Genomic DNA, 24,812 nt, shown 5'->3' with positions numbered 1-24,812 from the left:
GTTACGAAACTGATTTTTAATACAAATATTGCTATTTTACGCCAATTTTCTGTATATGTATTATCGTCATCTTAAATAAGAATATTGCTTATCGATTTTATAAAGAAAATATAAACAGTAACAGTCTGTTAATGTTTCACTGCTGGGCTAAGGCCTCCTCTCCCTTTTTGAGGAGAAGGTTTAGAGCTTATTCCACCACGCTGCTCCAATGCGGGTTAGTGGAATACACATGTGGCAGAATTTTGATGAATTTAGACACATGCAGGTTTCCTCACGATGTTTTCCTTCACCGAAAAGCACGAGATGAATTATAAACACAAATTAAGCACATGAAATTTCAGTGGTGCTTGCCCGGGTTTGAACCCACGATCATCGGTTAAGATTCACGCGTTCTAACCACTAGGCAATCTCGGCTTATTTAAATAAAATATAAAGCAAATGCTCTATTTTTTTATAGTATCGGTAGGTGGGACGAGCAAATGGGCCACCTGATGGTAAGTGGTCACCAATGCCATTGTAACAAATGTTAACCATCGCTTACATCGTCAATGCACCACCAACCTTGGGAACTAAGATATTATGTCCCTTGTGCCTGTAATTACACTGGCTCACTCACCCTTCAAACCGGAACACAACAATACTAAGTATTACTATTTTGCGGTAAGATACGTGATGAGTGGACAGTACCTATCTACCTTTATTATATTTAGCTTATATATAACAATCAATATATACAATATATATATATATATATATATATATATATATATATATATATATATATATATATATATATATAACATTAATCATAAATTAATTATTCAGTATTATATAAAAACTTATTTAACGTATTTGTGTTTGCGAAAATTCAATTTCATTTATATAAAAACAATATTAAAAATAGTCGCGCAATGGATCACCTCTGACCTCCATGGTCTGTCGCATTTTACATAATTGTAATAAATATTTATACATATAATTGTATATTTATATTACAATATTAGTTTTGTAAGAACTGTACCATAGTAAACGTTGCATTTATAAGCCCTTAACCTTAAGTAACCTACCAAGTGTACAAATCTAAATCTCTAGAGAAAAAGTAGGTTTACCTCTGCGGTCCGTCGTGGTCTAATTCTCGATGGTCCGGTTTAAAAAATATTATATTTTACCTTTCACAAATTGATGTTACAAGCTTTTTGTTGATGCAGAAAAACGTATTTAATATATAATTAATTGTTGTATATAGTTGAACATAATAAAAATGTTCGTCGTCCGGGTCTTGAGACTAAATTTACTTAACAAGTAACTTTCGCATAATTATATACCACAGTTTTAAGACGCACAATGTGACTTATATGCTTAAGTTTAATTGTTGCATATATTTTTATATATTTAGCTTATTACGTCAATGTATTCGGGAAAGTAACGTCGTCGATTCGGCGGTTATTCGGTCTCAACCATTACTGATACTTATAAATTACTAGTTTCCGCCTGCAGCTTTGTCCGCGAGTTAGTGTTGCTGTTCTAGGTACCGTATGTAAAAGTATAACAAACATATAAACAAACTTACTTCCACATTTATAATATTATAGTTAAGTATGACAATATACTTTTCGGAAACATTTTCATTAATTATTAAATTAATTAATGTAATTTTTTTTTTTATATTTACTTTATAGTAAATTATATTATTAAAAAATAATTACTAATTCGTGTCAGTTAGTTTTAAACTAATTAAAAAATATATATCAGCTTTTAAGACTGTCGTTTGAAACGGTTGTTTCGGAATTATATATATTATTATAAAAAATGATTTATTGAAATTTAAAAGAAAGAAAACGTCTACACGAAGAATGACAACACCCCATAAGTTTTACAAAGCTGGACAGCGGGCGCTCTTCTTACGATTTGGAGGTTAATCCACCACGCTGCCCTAATGCGGGTTGATATACACATATAGATTTTTATTTATATGATATTTCTTCAGGATGTTTTCCTTTCCCGACGAGCACGAGACAATTTATAAAAACGAATCAGCACATGAAAACTCAGCGATTCTTGACTGAATTTCTTCCACTTCTCAATCCACCGGACAATCTCCGCACTCGTAATTAGTAATTACTAGCGGCCAAGCTGGCAGCGTACGGCCAAAGGATTGGAAGATCCTCTTTATGGGATGTATAAATCTTTATATAATGACTAAATGTATACACTGTATTAGTATAATTAAAACAATGTAAAACATTAAGGTACATTATAAAATTAAACAATTACATTACCAATGCGAATGATGAGTAAAATATTTATAGGTACAACAAATATTGTCGAAGTTCAAAATCAGATGAGATAGATTTAAAAACTGAAGTCAAATGCGTAGATAAATATAGTTCGAAACATGAGCACATACAAGGTTACGAAGAGACTCGTACTGGTATTTAAAAACAGGCTAGAAAGATTGCATCCGAGCAAGGTTATATAACAATGCAGATCTGCTGCAGATCACTTTGACCCTATACACTCTTCATCAGAACTAAAACTTTTTTTTGTTAAATCAATCCATTAAAATGTTCTCTTACCAATATTTACTTATATTGTTTTGTATGTTCATGTATTTGTGAGAAAATATTAAAACAGGTTGTTGTGACGCGTGTTTTTATTGCCATATATATTATTATTTTTGTATTATTAAAAATATTAAAATCATTATGCTCGATGCATAATAATTATGGATAATTATTAATTACTTATTTAAAATTTAAATTTATTGTCATTAAACAAACAATACGAAGTAATACATTACATATAATAAAAATATTATTGAACGCAAAAACGATACGAAAATGTTTTACTTTTAAAAATTTACATTATAAAAAACTTTTGAACTTGAAATCTTAATATAAAATTGTTGTTCCAAAAAAATTATGGAGTGTTTTTTGTGTTACATATTATTATAACATTTTTGTGGATTGGTCTAGAAATATCATAAAGTAAAGTAAGAAAAATTACACATATTTTCTAAATCAATTGTTACAAAGTCTACTATTATTGCTATATGTTGTCACACTATTAACCTTACAGCATAGTTAATTTAACCTTGTAAGTATTAAAAAAAAAATGGCTAATTTATATATTTTGTTGAATAATTATGATATTTTGTTATTTTACAATACTTTTTGCATTGTTTAATTGTGTTTTATTTTACACAATGTAAAGATTATTTTATTATCATAATTTAAAATATCAAATTTATTATATTATTATCATAATTTAACATATCAAAAATATTCTTTCAGATCTGTTTATTTAATTAAAACTAAATGTCTCTTGACGTCTGACGATTAAATAAAAAACTAAAATGAATTGTAAGGGTGATTGGTTTACATTATTAAAAATATTTTACTTTTAAATTATAAAAAATACTTTTAAAATTTATAAAAAAAGGTTTTTTTTTTTTTTATAGAATAGGAAGGTGGACGAGCATATGGGCCACCTGATGGTAAGTGGTCACCAAACGCCCTTAGACATTGGCATTGTAAGAAATGTCAACCATCGCTTATAGCCAATGCGCCACCAACCTTGGGAACTAAGATTTTATGTCCCTTGTGCCTGTAATTACACTGGCTCACTCACCCTTCAAACCGGAACACAACAATATCAAGTATTGCTGTTTTGCGGTAGAATATCTGATGAGTGGGTGGTACCTACCCAGACGAGCTTGCACAAAGCCCTACCACCAGTAAATATATATATAGTTTTATCTATAATAAACAATATTAATATGTACAAATGATAATTAGATTCATAAATTTGTAAATAAAGAGATAATGTAATATTAATCTCCATAAAGGCACTATGGAGTACCTTGTTGGTTTTTCTTAATAGGATATACATTCCAAGCTCGTAGGTTTAGCTTAATTATTCTTATAAAATAATGTGTCAAAAAAACATATTAAAGATTACTTAAAACAAATTTTTCAATTGATTAATATACTTACATCAATAGTTATTATTGACTCATCAGGGAAAAAAATTAATTTGTAAAATAATATTGTCAAATAATTTCTTACAGGACCCAACATTATTAGAGCATTAAAGGATATACAATTTTCATAATTTTGTTTTAATAGATATAATAGATAAATTTATTTTCTAGTTAAAAATTTAAATACTGTGAACGAAAAGAATTTGGGATTTCCTAGTTTTTATACAAAAATACAAGCATAAAATATATTATATGCCAATTCAGAATATCTATACATAATCGGCCAGTCAATTAGTAAAATAACTAACACAGATAATTTTATTTTTTATATAGGTTTACTTTTAAATAATTAATGTCATATTTAACCATTAATGTTAAATAAGTTATGTTTTAAAAAAATACCGTGATAATTATTTTGACATTAAAAAAAATTAACTCTGCAAATAAGTTTTATTTACTATGTCGATAGAGATAGGAAGCATAACCACAAGTTAAAATTACTTTAATTCATTCAGAAAGTTGTTGAATATATTTTCATTGAATTTGCTAGTTGTAGAAATAATGTTGAATAATATTCTTTTCACTATTAAGTTAAATAATAATACCACTTCTTATTAGTAAGTAAACTGTAGCTTACACCTTTAAGTGAAAGTAAAGTCCAAGTATGGTCAGTGAATCATAAATATTTTGTTTAAAAGAACAGTTTGAGGGATAAGCTGTTACATTATTTTTAGAAAATAACAATGTTACTAGAGTATTTTTATTAATTGTGTATGTAATATAAAACATTGATACACATTTGAGCAAAATATTCAAAATATCAATTCAAATTATTTTATAGTAATTGGTATTAGATTTTCTTTTTTAATAAATGCCATCTAAAAAGCAGAAGTCCTATTAAGCACTTTTAAAATATTATAAATAATATGTCAAATTTTTCTAGTAATTTGATTCCATTCCAAATCGAAAAGGTTAGTAACGATTAAACAAATCAAATCAGTTTTTTTTTATAAAGGATTTGAAAAACACATACCTGGGACGATTTTGCATGTAATATTGACCCCCGAAAATAAACGCCATGTAGACCCCAACATAATAGAAAGCCACAGTCCAATTCTCAGTCATCCATTTCCTGGAATTTTGGTGAATAAACTCGTTCTCAAATTCGAAAATGTATGAATAATTTGGCGTGATGTCCAAGTTATAACTCATTGATGATTCCATGTTGTGTTATGGTCCGTAAATAAATCACACGAGTTAAAATTTTGCAGTCTAGATATTTTTTAAATCCTCCACTGATATTACCGGTAAAGGTTTAACCTCAAAATTTTTAACAAGATACTTAGATGTTGTTATATCACAGATAGCTAAAATGTCAATATTTCCTGGGGGTGGTAAGGCGTATCGCCATCGAGACACTAACTCTAGTTATGGTACCGGAATGTTAAAACGTTGATTATATATTCGCAGTGACGAGGCGTCGGCCCCAGCCCGAACTTAGTTCACTCGTCACAGCGCCAAGACGAAACGATGAATGAAGTCAGCATTCACTTCTTGCCATAGTCACGCCACACATGACACTATTCCAATGTTCAGTGATCTAGTCTGTCGGTCGTGAACAGTCGTGAATGTCTGCCAACCAATCGCGCCACCGGCCACACTACCAATTTAATAATAAGTACCAACTGTCAAGAAGTAAATTTTATCATTTTGACAGATTCACAGTACGTTTCAAAACAAGCTATAAAATTAGGAAGATATAAATTAAAAAAAATGGTATTTTTGTACTAAAATAACCTTTAAATGATTATAATAACATGTGTGAAAAAATTATGATTATATCATGTAAATTTTTTTTTTATAAGCAAATCAATTTGGGCGCTCTCGTATAATTTCTGCTCCGTCCGAGTTTTGACTGCGATGTCACTTCACCCAATCGCTATTGCGACTCTTTTACGATACGCGCGTTGATAATTTCGCATTTATTTTATCCCTTTTTGTAATTTGACGCCCTAAATACGTTCTTTCACTTAATACTACTAAGAGCAGTATTTTCACATAGACTAACAAATAATCTACCGAAAGTCGATCTTATGATTGCGGATTCTTTCACAAATCATGCGAAATATATTATAAGCTCACTAGCTTATTATTATTGTTTATTTTAATATTTTGTTAATGCAGATTGCTTATAGCTGTGATCGGCAATAAGTCTGTATTCTTCAAGTCGATACTAGAGCTTTCCGCTTTCGATAGATGATAATATCGATATGGAATATAATATACATTTCCTACATTTTAATTTTACGTGCACAGTTCGGGGTGCGATAGTTACGATATAGAGCCACTGCATATTATTGTAAATATGTTTCTGATGAAAGTGCAAATAAAATTAACTATCTCGAATGTGAAGGATGCAAACATATTATGGCATTGGTCACATAGGGATGTGCGGAGCCTACTTTTAAGGAAATAAACTGTTACTGGAAGAAACTTTTTTTTGTAAAACAAGCACAGGGGGCAAACAAGTAGAAGGCTCTCCTGATGGAAAGTGATTACCACGGTCCAAGGACACCTGCAACACCGAAGTGCTTGCAGGTGCGTTGTCGGCCTTAAAGGAATGCGTAAGCTTAGGCTTAACAACTCGGAAAAGTCGCCGGGTAATATGGTTCCAAATAGTGGCTGTGCGAGGCAGGATTTAGAAGTCATCGCGCTAACCTGTGTCGTATTGGGGTTGAGTTGTACCAAGTTTGGTTGGCCCAATCTCAGACTTTGGTTAAAAAACACTTGTTATTTCAGACACAAGTTTATACTGATCGACGTGTTCCCGACAAGTAATAGCGCTGCCGGTATATAAGGCGTCTACAGTGCTGTTGTTTGCCAACATTGAATGATACTAATATGCACATATCATTAAAATGCAAAAGAAGCAGAGTAGGTCTTATCCGTGCAGTGACGGAGAAAGAATACATTTCACTGCCCCTCTCTTTCCCATGGGTGTCGTAAGAGGCGACTAAGGGATATCTGAGCGACCATCTGCTCATCTGGTGGTAGGATGCTAACATCCGCCTGGCTTGTTACCACCGTACGCATGGTGAAAAACTCGTGAAGTGGCTTGCAGCCGCGTTTCGAGGTCAGCCAGCGTACAGCCAGAGCCCGAGCGAGTATTGCCGCGATGGGTGTTGGTATAATTGGAGACGGCTGTTGAACCAATGCCGGGGGAAACTGTATTGACCTGCCGGTTAGGGAGACCCGAAGAAACGGCTGTTCCGCTGGCCGCCCGTGGCATAGTACAGGGGCCCGAGCGTGCCTAACCAGCTCGTGAGGCTGCCCCACCAGGCCACGCATAATCTCGGGGTGGACCGTCGTGCCGGTTGGTGACCGGTAGGTGGGGTCCCGGCGGCCACTTCCAGGGGGTTCGGGGGCCCTTCCGTCCGGCGGGTCAGTGTATTTTTCCTTTTGGCAACCACTTGGGGAAACACGCCTCCACACTTTGCCCATCCCTATCGTGGCAATACATCGCTCGCTTCACGTCCCTTTTCCATTTCATTTTTCCCAAATGGCGCAACAAAACAGAAATAACGGTCGTACAGCGGTGCACACCCCCACCATACCCTCGCTGTTTGAGGTCGAGTTCTCTAACATCCGAGGACTCCACACTAACCTCAACGCTGTCCACCACCATCTCGAGACAGCACGGCCAGCAATGTTGTTTCTCACGGAGACACAAATACTCCGTCCTGCCGATACCAGCTACCTTAATTATCCCGGCTACACGCTTGAAGAATCCTTCAAAGCGAAAGCCGGAGTATGCTTGTTCGTCAGGACGGATGTTTGCTGTCACCGACTGCGCTGCTTGGAGGACCCCTCCTTCTCCATGTTGGCGGTACGTGTGGACCTGGTTCGTCAGAGCCGAGTCTACGTGTGCCTCTACAGATCCCACAATGGTGACTTGGAGACAAGCCGATTATTTGACCATCTTAGTCGGGTGGCAGATGCTGCGCAAGAGCAATTTCCTAACGCGGAATTGGTGTTTTTGGGGAATTTAATGCTCACCACGAATCCTGGTTGAAATCCCTCAAAACTGACCATGCTGGAAGGACTGCTTATGCTTTTGCTCTCACACATGACTTGACCCAACTGGTTGATCAGCCCACCAGGATCCCAGACATTGATGGGCAAGCACCTTCTCTACTGTACCTTCTGCTGACTTCTCACCCGGTGGAATATCAGGTTGTGGTTCAGGCTCCTCTTGGCTCTTCGGATCACAGCCTTATTTCTACCAGAGTGCCACAGGCCAAGCTGCCGCCACTAGCGGTATGCAAACGTCGCGTTTGGCACTATAAGTCGGCGGATTGGGATGGTATGCGCGATTACTATGCGTCGGTCCCTTGGAAGGAACGTTGCTTCAGTGGGAATGACCCGACAGCTAGTGCCGCTGCTGTTGCTGGCGAGATCATGCTGGGAATGGAATACTACATTCCTAGCTCAGATCTCGTCATTAGGAGTACGCGTAACCGTTGGTTCACTCGTGAATGTGCCGATGCTGTATCATCTAAGCAGGCGGCATATCGCAAGTGGATCAACAGCTGTATTAGCGGGGCATCTAACATTGACTTACTGAAAGCAAACTATAATAAAAATTCCAAGTCCTGTAGAAAGGCATACACGAGAGCGGATGCACAGCGCATTGTACAGATTGGTCATGACCTTGTTTCGCATCCTAGGGGCTCCCGTAGCTTCTGGCGTCTGACCAAGTCTGTGCAAAACAATTTCTGCCAACCTTCGCTGCCACCGCTCAGAAATCCGGACGGATCGCTAGCTCACAGTCCGCAAGAGCAAGCTGATCTCCTGGCTAAACTCTTTGCCGACAATTCCGTCATCGATGATTGTAGTGCACTGCCACCTACAATACCTGCATGTGGCCATACGATGCCTGACATTAAAATCAGGCAACGTGATGTGCGTGCGGAGCTGCAATCACTTGATGTACGGAAAGCTAGCGGTCCCGATGGAATACCAGCCATAGTGCTGAAGAAGTGCGCAGCGGAGCTGTCTCCTGTGTTAACGCGCCTGTTCCAACTTTCTCTCTCTTCGGGAAGTGTGCCGGAGGCTTGGAGAAGAGCTAATGTGCAAGCGGTTCCCAAAAAAGGGGATCGGTCTGATCCGGCAAATTATCGGCCAATAGCTATCACCTCAGTACTTTGTAAGGTGATGGAACGGATTTTAAACAACCAACTGATCCATTACCTAGAAGATCACTGTCTAATTAATGATCGTCAGTACGGGTTTCGACCAAAACGGTCCACAGGTGATCTCTAGCGTACGTAACACACCTCTGGGGTAAAGCTATCGACAAGCATGGAGAATCGTTGGCTGTCAGCCTCGATATCTCCAAGGCTTTCGACAGGGTCTGGCACAGAAGTTTTCTCTCCAAGCTGCCGGCATATGGTCTGCCTGCTCAGCTATGCACCTGGATTGCCAGCTTTCTACACAAGCGTAGCCTTCGTGTTTTAGTTGGTAACTCGTTTAGTTGGTAAATCGTAACTTTGCGTTGAAATATAAATAAATATGCATGACGTTAGCAATAATATTTATCAACCTTTTTTGTTGTAAACAAAAGCATAGGTTAGTAGACATTAATTAAAAACCCAAGCAACAATGATGACTAAAAATTTATTATAATTCCATAAATAAAATAATTAATTATGCATTAAATAGATAAACTACATTAAAACTTAAAAGTAAGACTTAAAATTTATTGACACCGTTGAAAAAACATAAGGTATATGTTTGAGATGACAATGTTTGCAAATTTAATCATATTATTAAAGCGTCTCATCAATTCATGCCCGACAGGCAGTTTCGGATTAGACGCTGAATCTTTAAAGTTTGATTCTGATCTATTAGCAAACGTATACATATAAAATGCTGGTTCGGTCCCGATAGTTAGAACTCTATGGAACGTTCCAGGATCCAGCTTGACACGGTTTCCTTTGTCTAGCTTAAAAGATTGTCCTTGTGAAAACTTTTTTACTTCGGGTTCAAATGACACCATTCCTTTTAATATAGTCATCGTAACATTCGTTAGCTCGATTGGAATAAACTTTTCTTGATAATAATCTGTAAAAATAAATTCCTAATGTAAGTAATTATGAATTTCATGATGTCAGCTTAAAACCGCTAAAGTCACTATTAATGTGTGATACAATATTGAACAAGATTACCCGGAAAATCAGCAATAAACGTCACATCACTGTAGTTGTTCCATGTATGGACGCCTTCCTTAATTTCATATAATAGACTTCTCCAAGGTAATGCTTCATCGAGTAGCGGCATGAGGTATGATATCGGCTCAAATGGAGACCAAGATATATTCAACAAATCCGTTTTAGAATCAAACATGCGTTGCGTGAATCTGCCATTCATCGAACACCAAACATCGACATAAATCGAAATATTTTTAGAAATAACCTTCCTACGACTTGAATCTTCGTTTCGGACGAATTGCTTTAATAAATTGTCTTTCAAACACCTGGCATATTGGTATACCATATCACCATGTCTTGTCCATCTGTCGTTAGGGGAGTAAATGTAAGGGTCAACATAAAACTCTTCTTTGTTTTCATTATCCACGACTTTGACAATAACTGATTCAATTTCCCATGTATGGACCATCATATCCCAAGAATAACCGTATAGCCCATTCGTCCAATTGTTATAACCCTGAAGAACGTAAAAGTTGTCATTGTATGTAGTTTATTGTAGTAGTTCAAAAGTTAACAATATATAAATATTATTTCATTAATTTACAGTTTTTATTACATATGTAGACGATATTTGACAATAAGTCGACGTAACTTTGATTTAATACCGTTTCAAGTTGTATTTCTATAAATGACGTTATACATACTTATTTGTTTTTTGTGTTGAGAATATATTAACCCACCTTATAAAGGTCTCGTGTATTGTATTATAGTTAAATAACAATAATAAGTGTTGCGCTCCTATCTGTTTTATATATTTTTTTATAAATTATTTATGATTTTGTATTCATAAACTATTTAATGTTATGCCGTCATAGTGTAATTATACTTTTAAAAGTAAAATGTGTTGAGATTTTTGTTAACTATAAATATTAAAAGCTCATCTATTTCGTAATTAATTAATAAAACTAACCTTTGTGATAAAATGCGAATATGGCAGGAATGCTTGAGACAGCACATGTAATACTACAAATACAAATGTAATATATTTCCGCCGATTACCATCTTCTTCAGATGTATTGGCCAAGTCGTTTTTAACATCGGATATTTCATTGTCTTTGAAAACTTTTTCATCTTTAGCAGGTATTTTTTCATTACCTAATTTTTCTTCTAAATCATCGACATTCAGTTCATTGATTTTATCATCAATATGTTCCTGTTTATTATCATAATCTTTTGTTATCTCAGCAGTAGCATTACTTTTACGACCGGTTGTTGTATGAAGTTTGAACTTGTGCAGATATTTACAAATTCCTCCTTTTACTTTCGATAAAGGTTTTTCCGCATAGCACATAATAGTTTTTGGCCAGTCAAACGAATAAAACAACGGCATCGTTGCTAAACACACCCACGGAAACATGCCTAAAATTTAATTTTGTGTGGTATGGTAAAGTATGTATATAATAAAGTTATTGCTTACTTCAAATAGAAGTTTATCAAATGATTTAAGGGATTGTTTCTAAAAAAAACGGTTATCTCTGAATATTAAATTATTCAGATTTAAGCTGCATGGAAAGATACATCATTAAAAGATAGTATAGAATATACATAGATGATAGATTTGTCTGTCATACAAATAACAATTGAAATAAAAAAAAAATATCGTTTTATGTTAGGGAACCCAGGACAGTAAATTGAATACCTACGTACATTTATCTATGCTATGAATATATCTTATCTACATTATCTGTAACAAAACAAATGTTCTAGGACAGATACCTATTCTAAAGAGCCTGCTGTTCATTAGGTGGAAGAGAGCGCAGAAGACCATAGCTACATGACGAGTTCGAGACCACATCATCCAGATCGCCACGCTTATGTCGAAAGCGAAAACGAACCAATGTACTATTAGATAGTCGGTTTGAGGGACGGTAAGAAATAATCTGAAAAATTACATAATATTATTACTTTGCACAAAAACATATGACCATTTTTGACTACTTAACGGAAACGTTAATTTTGCCTACTCAACATGACGCCACTTCGCTTAGCGTTTTTGTGAAGCGAAATCGCTTTGTTAAAAATTCTTTTGTATTTTCGAAAATATAATAAACATGTCTACACACACTTACAATATGTGTAAATGACATGTTTATTATATTTGTTAATTTAACGTTAAAAATACTCAAATATGATGTCAAGTCAAAGTAAATATGATAAATAGGTACGTCACCCATATGTGGACTTAATCCGCAAAAAACTCAAGTAAGGATGCGTAAGAGTGCAATGCTACTGAGCGGATCAAGTGGTCAACGCAAATATTTGTTTTATTTGGATACTTTGACGTGTAACTAAAACCCATCAAGTGACGGAATCAGATTTTTCATACGGAAGATGATATAAGTGCATTGATAAAATTTAGACGGATATATTTAGATTGCAATTTAGGTATAAGCATATTATACCTATGTTATTTAATTGGTGAAAACTATTTAATATCTTGCCGGTTCTTTTTGGTAGTATTTACATTCCTAGCATTTTATTTAATATAATCTTGTTTCATAAGTATTTGTAAGTGGTTGATAGATTATTATTAATATTAATAAATATTATCGCGTCGTATTTGTTACTAGTATATGAAATACAAGCAACATACGACCTGTTTTAAGGCGTTAGAAACCATCTACGTTTGCTAAATTTTTGAAATCAAGCAAAATTAGGAAATAAGGTTTTATCTGTACTGCAAATCCTCGAGTAAATTTTATGAAAGGGTTAATATTAAATAGAAAGTACAGTACAGTAACAGCCTGTAAATGTCCCACTGCTGGGCTAAGGCCTCCTCTCCCTTTTTTGAGGAGAAGGTTTGGAGCTTATTCCACCACGCTGCTCCAGTGCGGGTTGGTAGAATACACATGTGGCAGAATTTCGATGAAATTAGACACATGCAGGTTTCCTCACGATGTTTTCCTTCACCGAAAAGCACGAGATGAATTATAAACAGAAATTAAGCACATGTAAATTCAGAGGTGCTTGCCCGGGTTTGAACCCACGTTCATCGGTTAAGATTCACGCGTTCTTACCACTGGGCCATCTCGACTTAAATAGAAAATAGAAAGTAAAAATAATTAATATGTCTCTACGAAATTTCAATGCTCAGGATTTCTACAATTGAAAAAAACAAATAGTAGGTAATTTTGTAATAAAAAATACACCAAAAGACTTACAATTTAAAAGCCTATGTATAAATTTGTAGGTCTTCAAGGTTTAGGTTAGTATTTTATTTTATAAGTTAATGTTTTTTTTTCAATTAAATATATATTAAATATATATATATATATATATATATATATATATATATATATATATATATTCTTAAATATATTGATAATCTCTTTTTAACCGATAATTTTAAACTTTTTACTTACTTGAAGGGGCTAAATACCCAGTGCTCACTAAGATTCTGCACGGAATACCCAGTCAACCATTCCGCCGTGCCTTTCTTCATGCCCGCCATAAAGTATAAAATGAAAAACTGGTATTTCAGAATAAAGTAATTCCAATATGGCACTGTTTGCTTCACCCGAGAGATATCCATGTGCGAGTCTAACGACCTAAAATATAATATTTTATTATTTTCATTCTTTTCGTATTAGTGGTAGTGGCTGTGTGAAATCTCGTCTAATTAAGTGGTACCCCACTCCAGGCAGTAATTCTACCGCTACAAAATATCTTGGTTCTCATTGTTGATGTCGCATTGATGACCACCTTACAAAAGGCCATCGTTTGCTTGTCTGTCTTCCTATACTCGTCTGCTATTAATTCATAAAAAAAACGTCTTGTTATTTCAATGATTTTAAATAGCTAATTATATCTACGATAAATAATATAAATATTTTTAGAGTCTGTAGTTATTATAATAGCTTTTTACCGAGACTCCATTCGATTGGACAAGAAAGAAACCTTTAAATAACAAGTAGAAATAAAAAATAGAATAATTACCATATTAAATGTTTAACTATAGATTCAAGAAGAACAATTCTTCATTAATTCAAATTTGAAGAGTTATTTTGTTTAATCAGCTTTTAAATTCGTCATTCGTATTGTTATTAGGTTTTTCATGCTATTTTGGTATTCTCCGTAAAGTCATATCTGTCTTAAAATATTTATTTAGAGTATCTAGTACCTACTTCGTTAGTTACTTGCAAAATTATATATATTTCCATAAAAAGTTTCATTATTAAATATATGTTCAAGAAAAGCTTAACTTCCCTATGCATAAATATAGAACAGATAAATGAAGAATAGTATATGGACGTTATTATAAATTGTAGACAATAAAATATTATAAATGATCATAATCATAAGTAGCGTGTTTTGTTTAAATAAATTTGCAATATTTCATCGTCATATTTAATAATGATAAATGATTCAATCAACAAACTTTAATACGTCAAGGTATTGTCAGGATGTTGTTCATACTATTTTTAAATAAATAAATGATTACATAATACATTACGAGTGCCCTTTACGCTTGCCTCGTAGGTACATTACATACCTAGTACTTGTTTATTTAAATGTGTAAACATTAAAAAATAGACAGAAACAAATGTACATCGCGATAATGTACACTGGCCTCCAAAAAAATCGACCCACCTACATTTTTTGTAAAAAAGCTATCGTATGGTTTTAAACTACCACATATTTATATTTTTAAGATTGATAATGAAAAAATGCAATTGTAGGATTGTACAAAAACAGAAATAGTGCGCAAAAAATAGGTTTTTAGGTAAATATGTGACAAAACACGAAAACACAAAATTTTACGCAATTTTATTTTTTTGTGTACAAAACGATTATGCCGTTTGTTTTTAAATTTGGGTGCCTAAATCTTACTTTAATAGGGAGTGTTTCCTCCTCTTGACCTAATCACTGCCTGCATACGCCTATTAAGTGACCTGATTAGCTTTTTAATGTCTTCCTGTGGGGTCCGTTGCCATTCTTCAGTTAGGGCAGCTTCCAGTTGATTCAGGGTTTCTGGAATTGGATTTCGTGCTCGAACCGTACGTTTTAGCTGGTCCCAGAGGTGCTCTATCGGGTTTAAGTCCGGACAATTGGCTGGCCACTGCATAACTGGAATTTCGACTTCCCTGAGATAGTCTTTAACAATTCTAGCGACGTGAGGTCGTGCGTTGTCGTGCATAAGTTGGAAATTATCCCCAATATATCCAGCGTAAGGCATCACATGAGGCTCCAGAATGTCCGTTATGTAAGTTTCAGCATTAACAGCACGATTACGGAAAAAAACCAGCTCTGTGCGTCCCGTCAAAGAAATACCTCCCCAAAACATTGTAGAGCCTCCACCAAATCGGACTGTTTCTCGAATGCAACACTGAGAGTAGCGTTCTCCTGGCCTTCGCATGACGTTACGTCGTCCATCAGAGCCTACTAGAGACATTCGGCTTTCATCACTGAACAATACTGTCTCCCATTGGTCCAGTGTCCAATCGACGTGCTGCCTAGCAAATTGTAGTCTTGCTTGTCGATGGGATGCTGTGAGTTTTGGTCCTGTTGCTGGCTTGTGAGGGGTTAAGTATTGCTCTCGAAGTCTTCTTCTTACAGTATTTTCACTCACAGATACTCCACGACTTTCTCGGAGTATACCTTGAACGTCAACAGCCGAAAGATGTCGGTTTCTTAAAAACGTCAAACCAATAAAACGGTCATCGGTCGGGTTCGTGACACGCCCCCTGCCAGATCCTGGTCTCCGGCGATACTCCCCAGTCTCCAAGTAGCGTTTGTACACTCTTCGCACCGCTGAACGACTTAATTTTAGTGTTCTAGCCACATTTCGCTGACTTAACCCCTCATGAATAAGAGCTACGACTTGAGCAGCTTCTGCTTCAGTAGTATCCATTTTTTATGTTTAAACTTATTAAAATTATTGTTTCAACAAAGTTTCATACACTTAATCAATAATAAACATCGAACCGAGATGACTCCGCGTTAAGAACTGGAAATAAACTAACCAAGCACTTTGTGCACAAAGTAACGTTTTCTTATCAATACTTTAAAAATATTCTAAATATCCTCAATAACACTTACAACTCCTCCAAATCAATATCAAGTGGGTAATAAAATGTTAAATGTATGTCCCATAAGTAAAACAATCCACCTAGGTCGTCGCATAGTTAAGATAACAACTTTGTAAGTAAAAAAATACGGGTGGGTCGATTTTTTTGGCGGCCAGTGTATATAGTTTCATTATGGACATGAGTAACGTAATAAAAACATACTTAAGGTATGTTTTTAATGTGTTTTTTTATAAATATTTCTGAAGTTAGTTGTTTAAACTACTTATAAGTCTGAGTGCTCTTTTGACTAACACTCGCAAAACTATAATGTATGTACCAAAGTTTTGTTTATTACATACCAAAAAAATATGCAACCGTAAATACTAATTTTAATAAATAAATTCATTGATAGTAATAATAATGAGCGAAGATAAAAAAGCACAGAAAGAAGAACAATTTTAATTAAAAAATTTCAACCTTAATTATATATAAACCTAATAAAACAGTTATTAGTGCAAATGGAAATCAACTGTGACTATATAATGTTATAAGACTATATTTGTATATATTTTCATCAATAATTTTAATCCTTAATTTTCCTTGATGAATTTTAAATGAGAACTAATTGCTATTATTTTAAGGAACCATTACTGCAGTGTTATGAACAATTATATTAATTGTTTATATTATATTGATAAAATAAAATAAACATAAAATAGTATTTAAACTGACAATGCCAGCATAAACAATATTCGTTAAACGCAATTCACCGACACACGCGAAATAAACAACAAAAAAACTAACAAGACTCATTTACAATTTATATTCTCACATAGGTAATTGTGATTCACGGCAAATATGTAAACATTTAATTACATTACCAATAGCAGTTGGCCTCAGTCGTGGCGAGCAGCAAGGCGACAATGCCGAATAAGTAACTGTGATTATTCCAGTAGCTCTTTTCAATCAGAAATAAATACCAGTAGCATAAAGTGAATACTGATGCACTCAAACGATACTTGTATCCTAAAGTTATGCCTAAAGCTCCTGAAAAGATATTTTTTGAATGTGTTAATATATAATAAAAAAAAGAATCATAAGGCGAAGATAGAACACAAATACGTAAATCCGATCTCTAGTTGCAGTCCGCAATAGTTCAATTCGCTATAACTTAATGGTGGTCTGAGATGATGATAGGATTAAAATACTATACAAAATCTGTGTTTTTTTTTTTAAATTCAAAGCAGCTTGTAAACTTTCGGTCAAGCTTGTCTTAACAAGTACAGATTTAAAAAAAGCCGTAACCAAAAAATGGGTGGTTTAAATTTGCAGAAAATACCGAGCCAAAGTGCTGCGTAGACTAATGTCATAAAAGGCATCGGAATAGCCTTCACGATAGGAACGAGAGGAAAATGACATATCATCGGATCGCCCCAACGTTTTTCCATTACAGCACCTCCTCGCTCATCTGGGATATCGAATAACATCGCAAGACCTGCAAGTTTATTATTTCATTTACTAATACTTAAAAATATGGTCATTATAACTGAATTGATAGAGCTGTAGCAGATAGCTTGAAATATTTAATAAAATATATTATATGTGTATTTTATTGTCTATTCTAAGATATACAGTTAGACTTATAAAATCTACTAGTAATTCTGTACTCGTGTTTTGAAAACAAATATTTGATATTTGTTTTGACAAAAACACCCTGACCGATTGAAAAATGGTTCGATATCAAAATGAATACATTATGATTACAAATGCAAGGTGATACGTTTGTATAATTTACAAGACTTAAACTATATTCTTGTAAATTATTCTACCGTATCACCGTATCAATATAAAAACATTATAATAATAATTATATATAGTTAATGATTGCGTTTATTATATTATAAAAGTATTTAATTTACCAAATAAAATCCTTGTGACCGCTAAACTCGAAGAGTCCACGGGCTTGTGTAAGTAATCAGAAAGTTTTTTAACAGTAATTTCTTTCAAATGTAAATCGAACTGTTCTTGAAATTTTCCATCTAAGCTTGTGTATAAGGATTCGGCCCATGTCCTTATTTGTCCACCTGCGTTTTACCAAAATTTGTTAAAGAATACTTGTAAATACTAAAGAATACTTGTAAAATACTTGCAAAAGTAAGTTAAGTTTCCATATAACTTTCTACTTACAAGGGACTAACAACTTTTTGTACATGGTTTATCTGCTCTGAAGACAAAACGAAGACTGTGATGATATAGGGTGGATATACTATGACATTTATTTCGAACATTAAGCTCAAAATTAATTTGTCATAGCAATTATGTATGAACACAAATGAGACTATGGAAATGAGCCTTCCGTTTCATTGCTTGCTTACTGCCGTCAAGGTAAATTTGTGTTTTGTACGTTATAAAATAACACAAATAGGGGGTACCTATATCAACTTAGTCATATATTTAAAACTAGTATATCAAAAAAAAATGTTACTATGCGTTTTACCCAACATGAATTTTAACACACTTTGATTAAAACTTTACTTTAATTAAAATATCTTTGATCGTAGATAGGTAAGAGATGAGTTTTTTTTAACCAACTTTATGAAGAATGAAGACTTCAGTTTCACTTCACACCGGCGTATAGGTGCCGGCATGGGGACACGGCCCTCCCACGTTAGGTAGGAGGCGGCCCAAGGCGGCAGCGGCATTGATGAGCTTCGGGCTCAGATGGACAAAGTGTTGCCCGAAGCTTCATCTTCCGTCCAGGATTAGACCCAGATACCTCATCTTGGCCTTTACCTCTATCACTGTCCCTATTTTAGATGGAGACCGTCAAGTCCAACATTCCTATCTGGTCCGCCGATCCGGTTATTAAAAAAATCTCATAATTTGCTGAGAATACCCATAATGTGGCATCAGGTTTGTGTGTAGATAATATAAGTATAAAATGAGTTACTACGGTCGAGCAGGATCGGATTGATCAGACAAGTAGGTACTAGTAGAATTACCAACAAATTAAATATATATTTATATGCAAATATTAACCACAGATATGCATGGGCAGGTTTATTTACTAACTATTGTAGTTGGCTATTAAAATCTCATCATGCAATACAGGGCGATACTTCGTATCCCTAATATTAATTTACCTAATACAACATTAGAATAAGAATATTTGCTTCAATATGGCCAATTTTTCCTTTCAATATCCAGGACTCTATATGTTAATTTTAGTAAAGAGCAACTAAATACAATTAAGCAACTTCAAAATATATGTATATTTAACAGAATTTCGTAAAAATCTCAAGTGGGTTCGCCTTCGCAGAAACACTTACATTCTATCTCTTCATTACTAAATTCTATTTAAACCAGTGACTCCCTTCAATCAAAATTAAGGTGCGATTTGAGTTCCTTATGGAGAGTCATAAGCGGGCTTTCCGCTTAAATTTAATTTTCTCCATTTCTTCACGACTTTGGAATTCATTACCTGTAAGCCTCTAGCTATAAACTGCTATCAATCGCTGTCGTTGTTAAAATTTATGGCGTGTTTATAATATTAAAGTATTATGGGTATATTATATATGTATGTATTAATTATTATATATATATTTGCAGTAATAAAATTTTCGTAGTTTCTCTGACGTAGGCAAAGGTTCCCTGGAAGAGAGCACTGCTTTAGCTGCCGCCTATTGCAACTTTATTTATCTAAATATATAATTTAGATTAGGTATTGTAAATTATTAATAAATATTAATTAATTTTCTTGAACTTATACAATGTCCGTCCTATTCACCTATAATACCTTCAGTAATACCTACGTCAGACGAAAACAAAAAAAAAAAACTCATTACTACATCGTAAGACGTAAGATCTCTTGGAGGCGTTTTTCTCGAGCGTCGTTTTGACGTATATAGGTACTAGTTAGTTTCCAAATCTTGACGTTACTTAACAGTCATTATAAAAGCGGCATTCAGATTTTCATACAATTTGATGCACTTGTCGTATCTAAGTATCTATATTTATCTGTGGTTATCATCACCAACGTGACATATGTAGCTTAAAAGTGCTTACGTTAGATTAAATGAATATATTTATGTTTTAATACTAGCTATATCTTGAAGACTTAAAACTAGATGAGTCTCTATGATTTATAATTATTGTATATTTGTAATAATACATGGTATCAGCATTTTATACGGTATTACTCTTAACATTATATATATTAGCAATTATTATATATATACGTATATATAAATTGAACATATGAATTAACATATATCTCAAAATATAGGCGGCATATTAACATTTTCATTGCATATAAATATGATTAATAGTATTTGCGTAAAGACAAGATAAATCATTAAAATAATTATTAGTATTACCTTATTCTTTATATTTTTTTGTTATATCGTAGATACACAGGTAAACCTGGTCTTGTTAACCTGACGATTGCTATAAAACAATCAAATAAATTATCCCAAGAAGAGTTATAATCTTGCCTTTTCTATCATAGATTGCATTAGCCGGTGAAGGAAAACTTCTATAGGAAATTTACATGAGTGGGATCAAAATTGTAAAATACAATATACTAGCAAACACACACACTTTGTTGTAGGCCTTTGTGCAAGCCTGTCAATGGGTACCACCCACTCATCACATAATATTCTTGAAATGTATGTGCTGCAGTGCCATCTAGCGGTGTGTTACAACAAATTGGATGTTATAAAGTCCTTCTCCACGAAAAAATATATATATGTGCAAAACTTTCATGATAATCGGTTTCATTTAATTTTATAACGACATATAATATCAACATCCATGTTTACATATTGTATACATAGGTACCAGCCTTGTAGGTTATTTCTTGGTTTTCTAAAGTATGAAATAAAAAAAGTAAGCTACATACATCTTATAGCTCCAGTGATAATGTTGAAGTTAGTTTTTAACTGGATATCATCAATCATGGTATAATGACATGCGTAATGAATTTAACACTTGACGAAGATGAGTGATCATTTACAATTAAGTATGTACTGAAATTGTTAAAATTTTCGTAAATAATACTCGAAAGCTTTGCTGCAATAATTTCTATTATTTCATTACAACATACGATACAGTATTTAACTACAACAGACACTTATTATTGTCATTGATATTATAATATTCAACGAATTTGGACTACATACATAAAAATTACACATATTACTAACTTTTGGAAGTGAAACTTCTTTGGGCGATATAAGTGGAATTACAAGGTCGAAATTTAGTTAAATATTTCTAGCTCAAAAAGGTTTCACTCGTCGCCTTTGCTGCCTTGCACGCGCTTTGATTCTTTTTTTTTACATTTCTATTCGCTATTATTACATTATATATTATGTTTAATATATAATGTAATAATATTTCGCTATTATTACTTAATACATTACGTATTTAGATATGATTAAAATTAAATTAAGGTAAAAGAAAAAAAAAAGAAAAAAATTATTAAATTTTATTATAAATAAATAAAATAACAATGTAACGAAATACATTTTTTTTAATCAATTGATTTTAGTCTTAATAAATTATAGAATAGTTTACATAAGCACATATATTTGAATACTGTTTAGATGGACTTAGATCGGAAAAATATTGTAAAAAAATAAGCGAATAATTTATTACAATTTCTGCTGTAATTTTTAAGTCGTAGTTGCAACGTAAAAATAAGATAGCGTTTTAAATTAGTTACAGAAAAACATATTTTATCTATAATTTTTTTTCTACGTTCCTTATATTTTATAGTAAAAACTCTCGATGCATTTTTATTAATTGGCGTTTTGACATAAGATATGTTTATTTATAAATAAAATAACTTTGATAATTTTACTAAACTATAAGCAAACTTAGGATTCATTGTACGTTTATTCATAACATTACAAATTACCTTAGTAATTATTTATAAAAAATTTACTATAACTTCAAGTGTTGATTTCAATATAACGAAGATAAAAAATATCTTTCGATAAGGCAAATATACTTTCTGCACCAAAATTAAAAATGAATTGTTACTATTTACGTGGAAATCATATTATAGAAAAGTCTAATAGATTAAGAAATCCTATTTTTAATAACACGAAGGTTTAAATAAATATATCATGTAGGAACTTTTCAAGCGCAACAATATATGTTACAAGTTACAAATCAGCTAAAAACAAAATATAAATCACAGTTGCATAATAATGAAATGATCTTCGATTCATTATATTTTAATTTGTTCAAACTAAAACAAAAAGTGACAAAACTTATTCTTAACAAAGAAATATAGTATATTAAAAAACAGTTGTACAGTACTTTTTTAAACTTTATCATTTTTGATCAACTTTTAATAAATTACTCAATTTAAATATAATTTATTTTCCTTGGCGTCTTGACATTTTGACACATAACAAATAAATTAGCTTATATAACGCAAGCTGTTGAAAATCTCCGACTTATTATAAAATCAAATATTGTGATGTGCGTAATCAAGTTGACATCGGTGGAGTTTCATTACGCACACACAGTACACATTCTCGAACCGATTTTAACAATATTAATAATATTGCTATCTCGTTCTCATATATGTTACTGAGAAAGATGTCAAAGAGAGATGTAAGATTTATTAATCTGGCTAAAAATTGTCACTTAAATAACAGAAAGCATAAAATAATCATATAAATATTCAATCACACATTTCTATATGAATATATTTTTTATGAATTACTGTTATTATAATTTGTTGAATTAATAACACGCGGATATCATTCCTTCAAAGACATTTCGGATATACGAAATCTTACTTAAAAACAAAATGTCCTAAAACGGAATGTTATTATTATTAATTTTAATCCTCAAATAATTCCTATTATTAATCACATTACAATAATATATTTATGAATAAAATTAATCTATTAAAAATTACTAAAATTAGTTACCAATACATGGTAGTGAATAATATTTAAATGTATGTAACAGCATGGAGTTATTTATTTTATTATGAAATTATTAACATTTTTAACAACTTTATATTTGAAATATTTTGAGAAAATTTGTAAACTTTCATCTTAATTATATTGAGGTTTCATATTTGTAACATGTTTCACTTAATATCGATGATAGAATAAATGTCGTCGGGCTAATCATAAAATGTCTCTTTAATTTACAAGAGATTTGTAAACTAAAGAATTTTTTTAAATATATTAAATAAAAAAAATGGATATATTTAAAATGAAAATAGGAGTCGATTTATAAGCTTATAATATAACTGTATGAGGTAACATTTTTTGATTAGACCGACGATATAAAAAGTTAATTTATTAATAAATAATACTTCGTTTCAGAACTTTCACACATAAGGACTGTTTTTTATTAAAATGTAAATAAATATTCAAAGCTATTTAAGCATTTTTTAATCATTGCTAGTCCTGAAAAGGATTCGAACAAGATTGTAACTGTATATGGGCTAATATTATTTCTATTACATAGTAGCTATGTATATAATTAAATTGTACATAATATAAAAGATTCTTTCAAAATATCTTTAAAGGCAATGTTATTATTGTGTGTGGTAACAGAAGTTTTAAGTCAAATAATGGAGACACAATCTTGTTTAACTAATACATTGATTTAACTTTCTTAAATTATTTTAATTTGGTTAAAAATATGATAGAAACGAATGTTATATATTCTTCAAAACCAAGGCCGGTTGATGATAATTTAATCGTTGTAAATAACTCCACCGGGGCCAGGAAGGTAAGACTTGCTCGATAGATATATATCCACTGCCCTGGCAGCCTGTCTGCCTTCGTTTATGGCCCACACGACTAATGACTGCCCGCGGCGACAATCTGAAAGTATTATGTTAATAATGTAATTTTTTTATCATAATTACTTATATTATTAATGAGCAGGGATTTGTTGTGGAAATCTTTTGGTTAAAATAATAAACATATCGCATTACTTTTGATTTAGCTTTCTTAATGTTAAAAAATATCATAGGAAGGTTTATTTACATACATCAAGCTGTGATGATTAAAATACTTTTACACACTAAGGAGTCATCAAATGACGTCCTATGATTTAATTTAAAGTACAATTTCTACAAAAATTGAAATAATAGATAATTTGTTACATTCATTTTATGTATTGGCCATACCTCCTGCAGCAAACACGTTGCTCATGGGAGTCTTATAGATGTTGTCCTTTGATGTTTCGACGTTGCTTCGCGCGTCAAGTGGGAGATCTGCGGGCACATGTTACTTTAATAGTTTAAATCCTATTTAAAATTTGTTATATACAAATTATATATTTTACATTATATATATTATCTAAAATGAAACAATTTATTTAATTCAATTGAAGATTTTATATGAATTAATAACCTAGAAATAAACTAACAGGTCAATAGTTAACATAATAGTTAAACAATAACCGCGAATTACTAATATCTATTTCTGATTCAGAGATTGATTAATGTGTAATGATTAAGTCCTAAGATTTCAACAGGTTAGACTGAGAAATGGCGAATATGAAAGTGTTTCT

The 24,812-nt window shown here is 32.6% G+C and overlaps 3 protein-coding genes across 4 annotated transcripts in view; all 3 read right to left on the bottom strand.

Moving 5' to 3' along the window:
* Positions 1-5,590, bottom strand: part of LOC126768695 (elongation of very long chain fatty acids protein 6) — a 38,565-nt gene extending 32,975 nt beyond the window's left edge. Inside the window, exon 1 of the mRNA XM_050486959.1 lies at positions 5,016-5,590. Coding sequence (XP_050342916.1) covers positions 5,016-5,206 — 191 coding nt within the window. The 5' untranslated portion in view covers positions 5,207-5,590. The remainder of the gene's footprint in view (positions 1-5,015) is intronic.
* A 4,150-nt stretch (positions 5,591-9,740) lies between these two features.
* Positions 9,741-18,471, bottom strand: LOC126768418 (vitamin K-dependent gamma-carboxylase). Its single transcript, XM_050486446.1, has 9 exons — positions 18,447-18,471; positions 18,179-18,343; positions 17,599-17,754; positions 17,141-17,306; positions 13,614-13,799; positions 11,968-12,131; positions 11,162-11,610; positions 10,210-10,708; positions 9,741-10,105 (listed from the first exon to the last, which is right to left on the bottom strand). Exons 1-9 carry the CDS (start codon positions 18,469-18,471, stop codon positions 9,741-9,743), a joined length of 2,175 nt encoding a protein of 724 aa, XP_050342403.1.
* A 2,853-nt stretch (positions 18,472-21,324) lies between these two features.
* Positions 21,325-24,812, bottom strand: part of LOC126768611 (uncharacterized) — a 43,911-nt gene continuing 40,423 nt past the window's right edge. For both annotated transcript variants that reach the window (XM_050486799.1, XM_050486800.1), the window contains 2 exons: positions 24,427-24,513; positions 21,325-24,118 (listed from right to left, as the gene is read on the bottom strand). In XM_050486799.1, coding sequence (XP_050342756.1) covers positions 23,988-24,118; positions 24,427-24,513 — 218 coding nt within the window. In that variant the 3' untranslated portion in view covers positions 21,325-23,987. The remainder of the gene's footprint in view (positions 24,119-24,426; positions 24,514-24,812) is intronic.

The sequence above is a fragment of the Nymphalis io genome, chromosome 5 (assembly GCF_905147045.1).
Source record: "Nymphalis io chromosome 5, ilAglIoxx1.1, whole genome shotgun sequence".
Lineage (NCBI taxonomy): Eukaryota > Metazoa > Arthropoda > Insecta > Lepidoptera > Nymphalidae > Nymphalis > Nymphalis io.
This window is presented reverse-complemented; position numbering and strand designations above follow the sequence as displayed.

Bases quoted from the DNA above. Each gene is read 5' to 3' on its own strand.
- LOC126768418 (XM_050486446.1), bottom strand. From the start codon at position 18,471: ATGTACAAAAAGTTGTTAGTCCCTT. The intron at 17,755-18,178 runs GTAAATTAAATA...ATAAACTTGCAG, and splicing joins GGTCACAAGGATTTTATTTG to GTCTTGCGATGTTATTCGAT. The intron at 13,800-17,140 runs GTAATGTAATTA...ATTATATTTTAG, and splicing joins ACTGAGGCCAACTGCTATTG to GTCGTTAGACTCGCACATGG.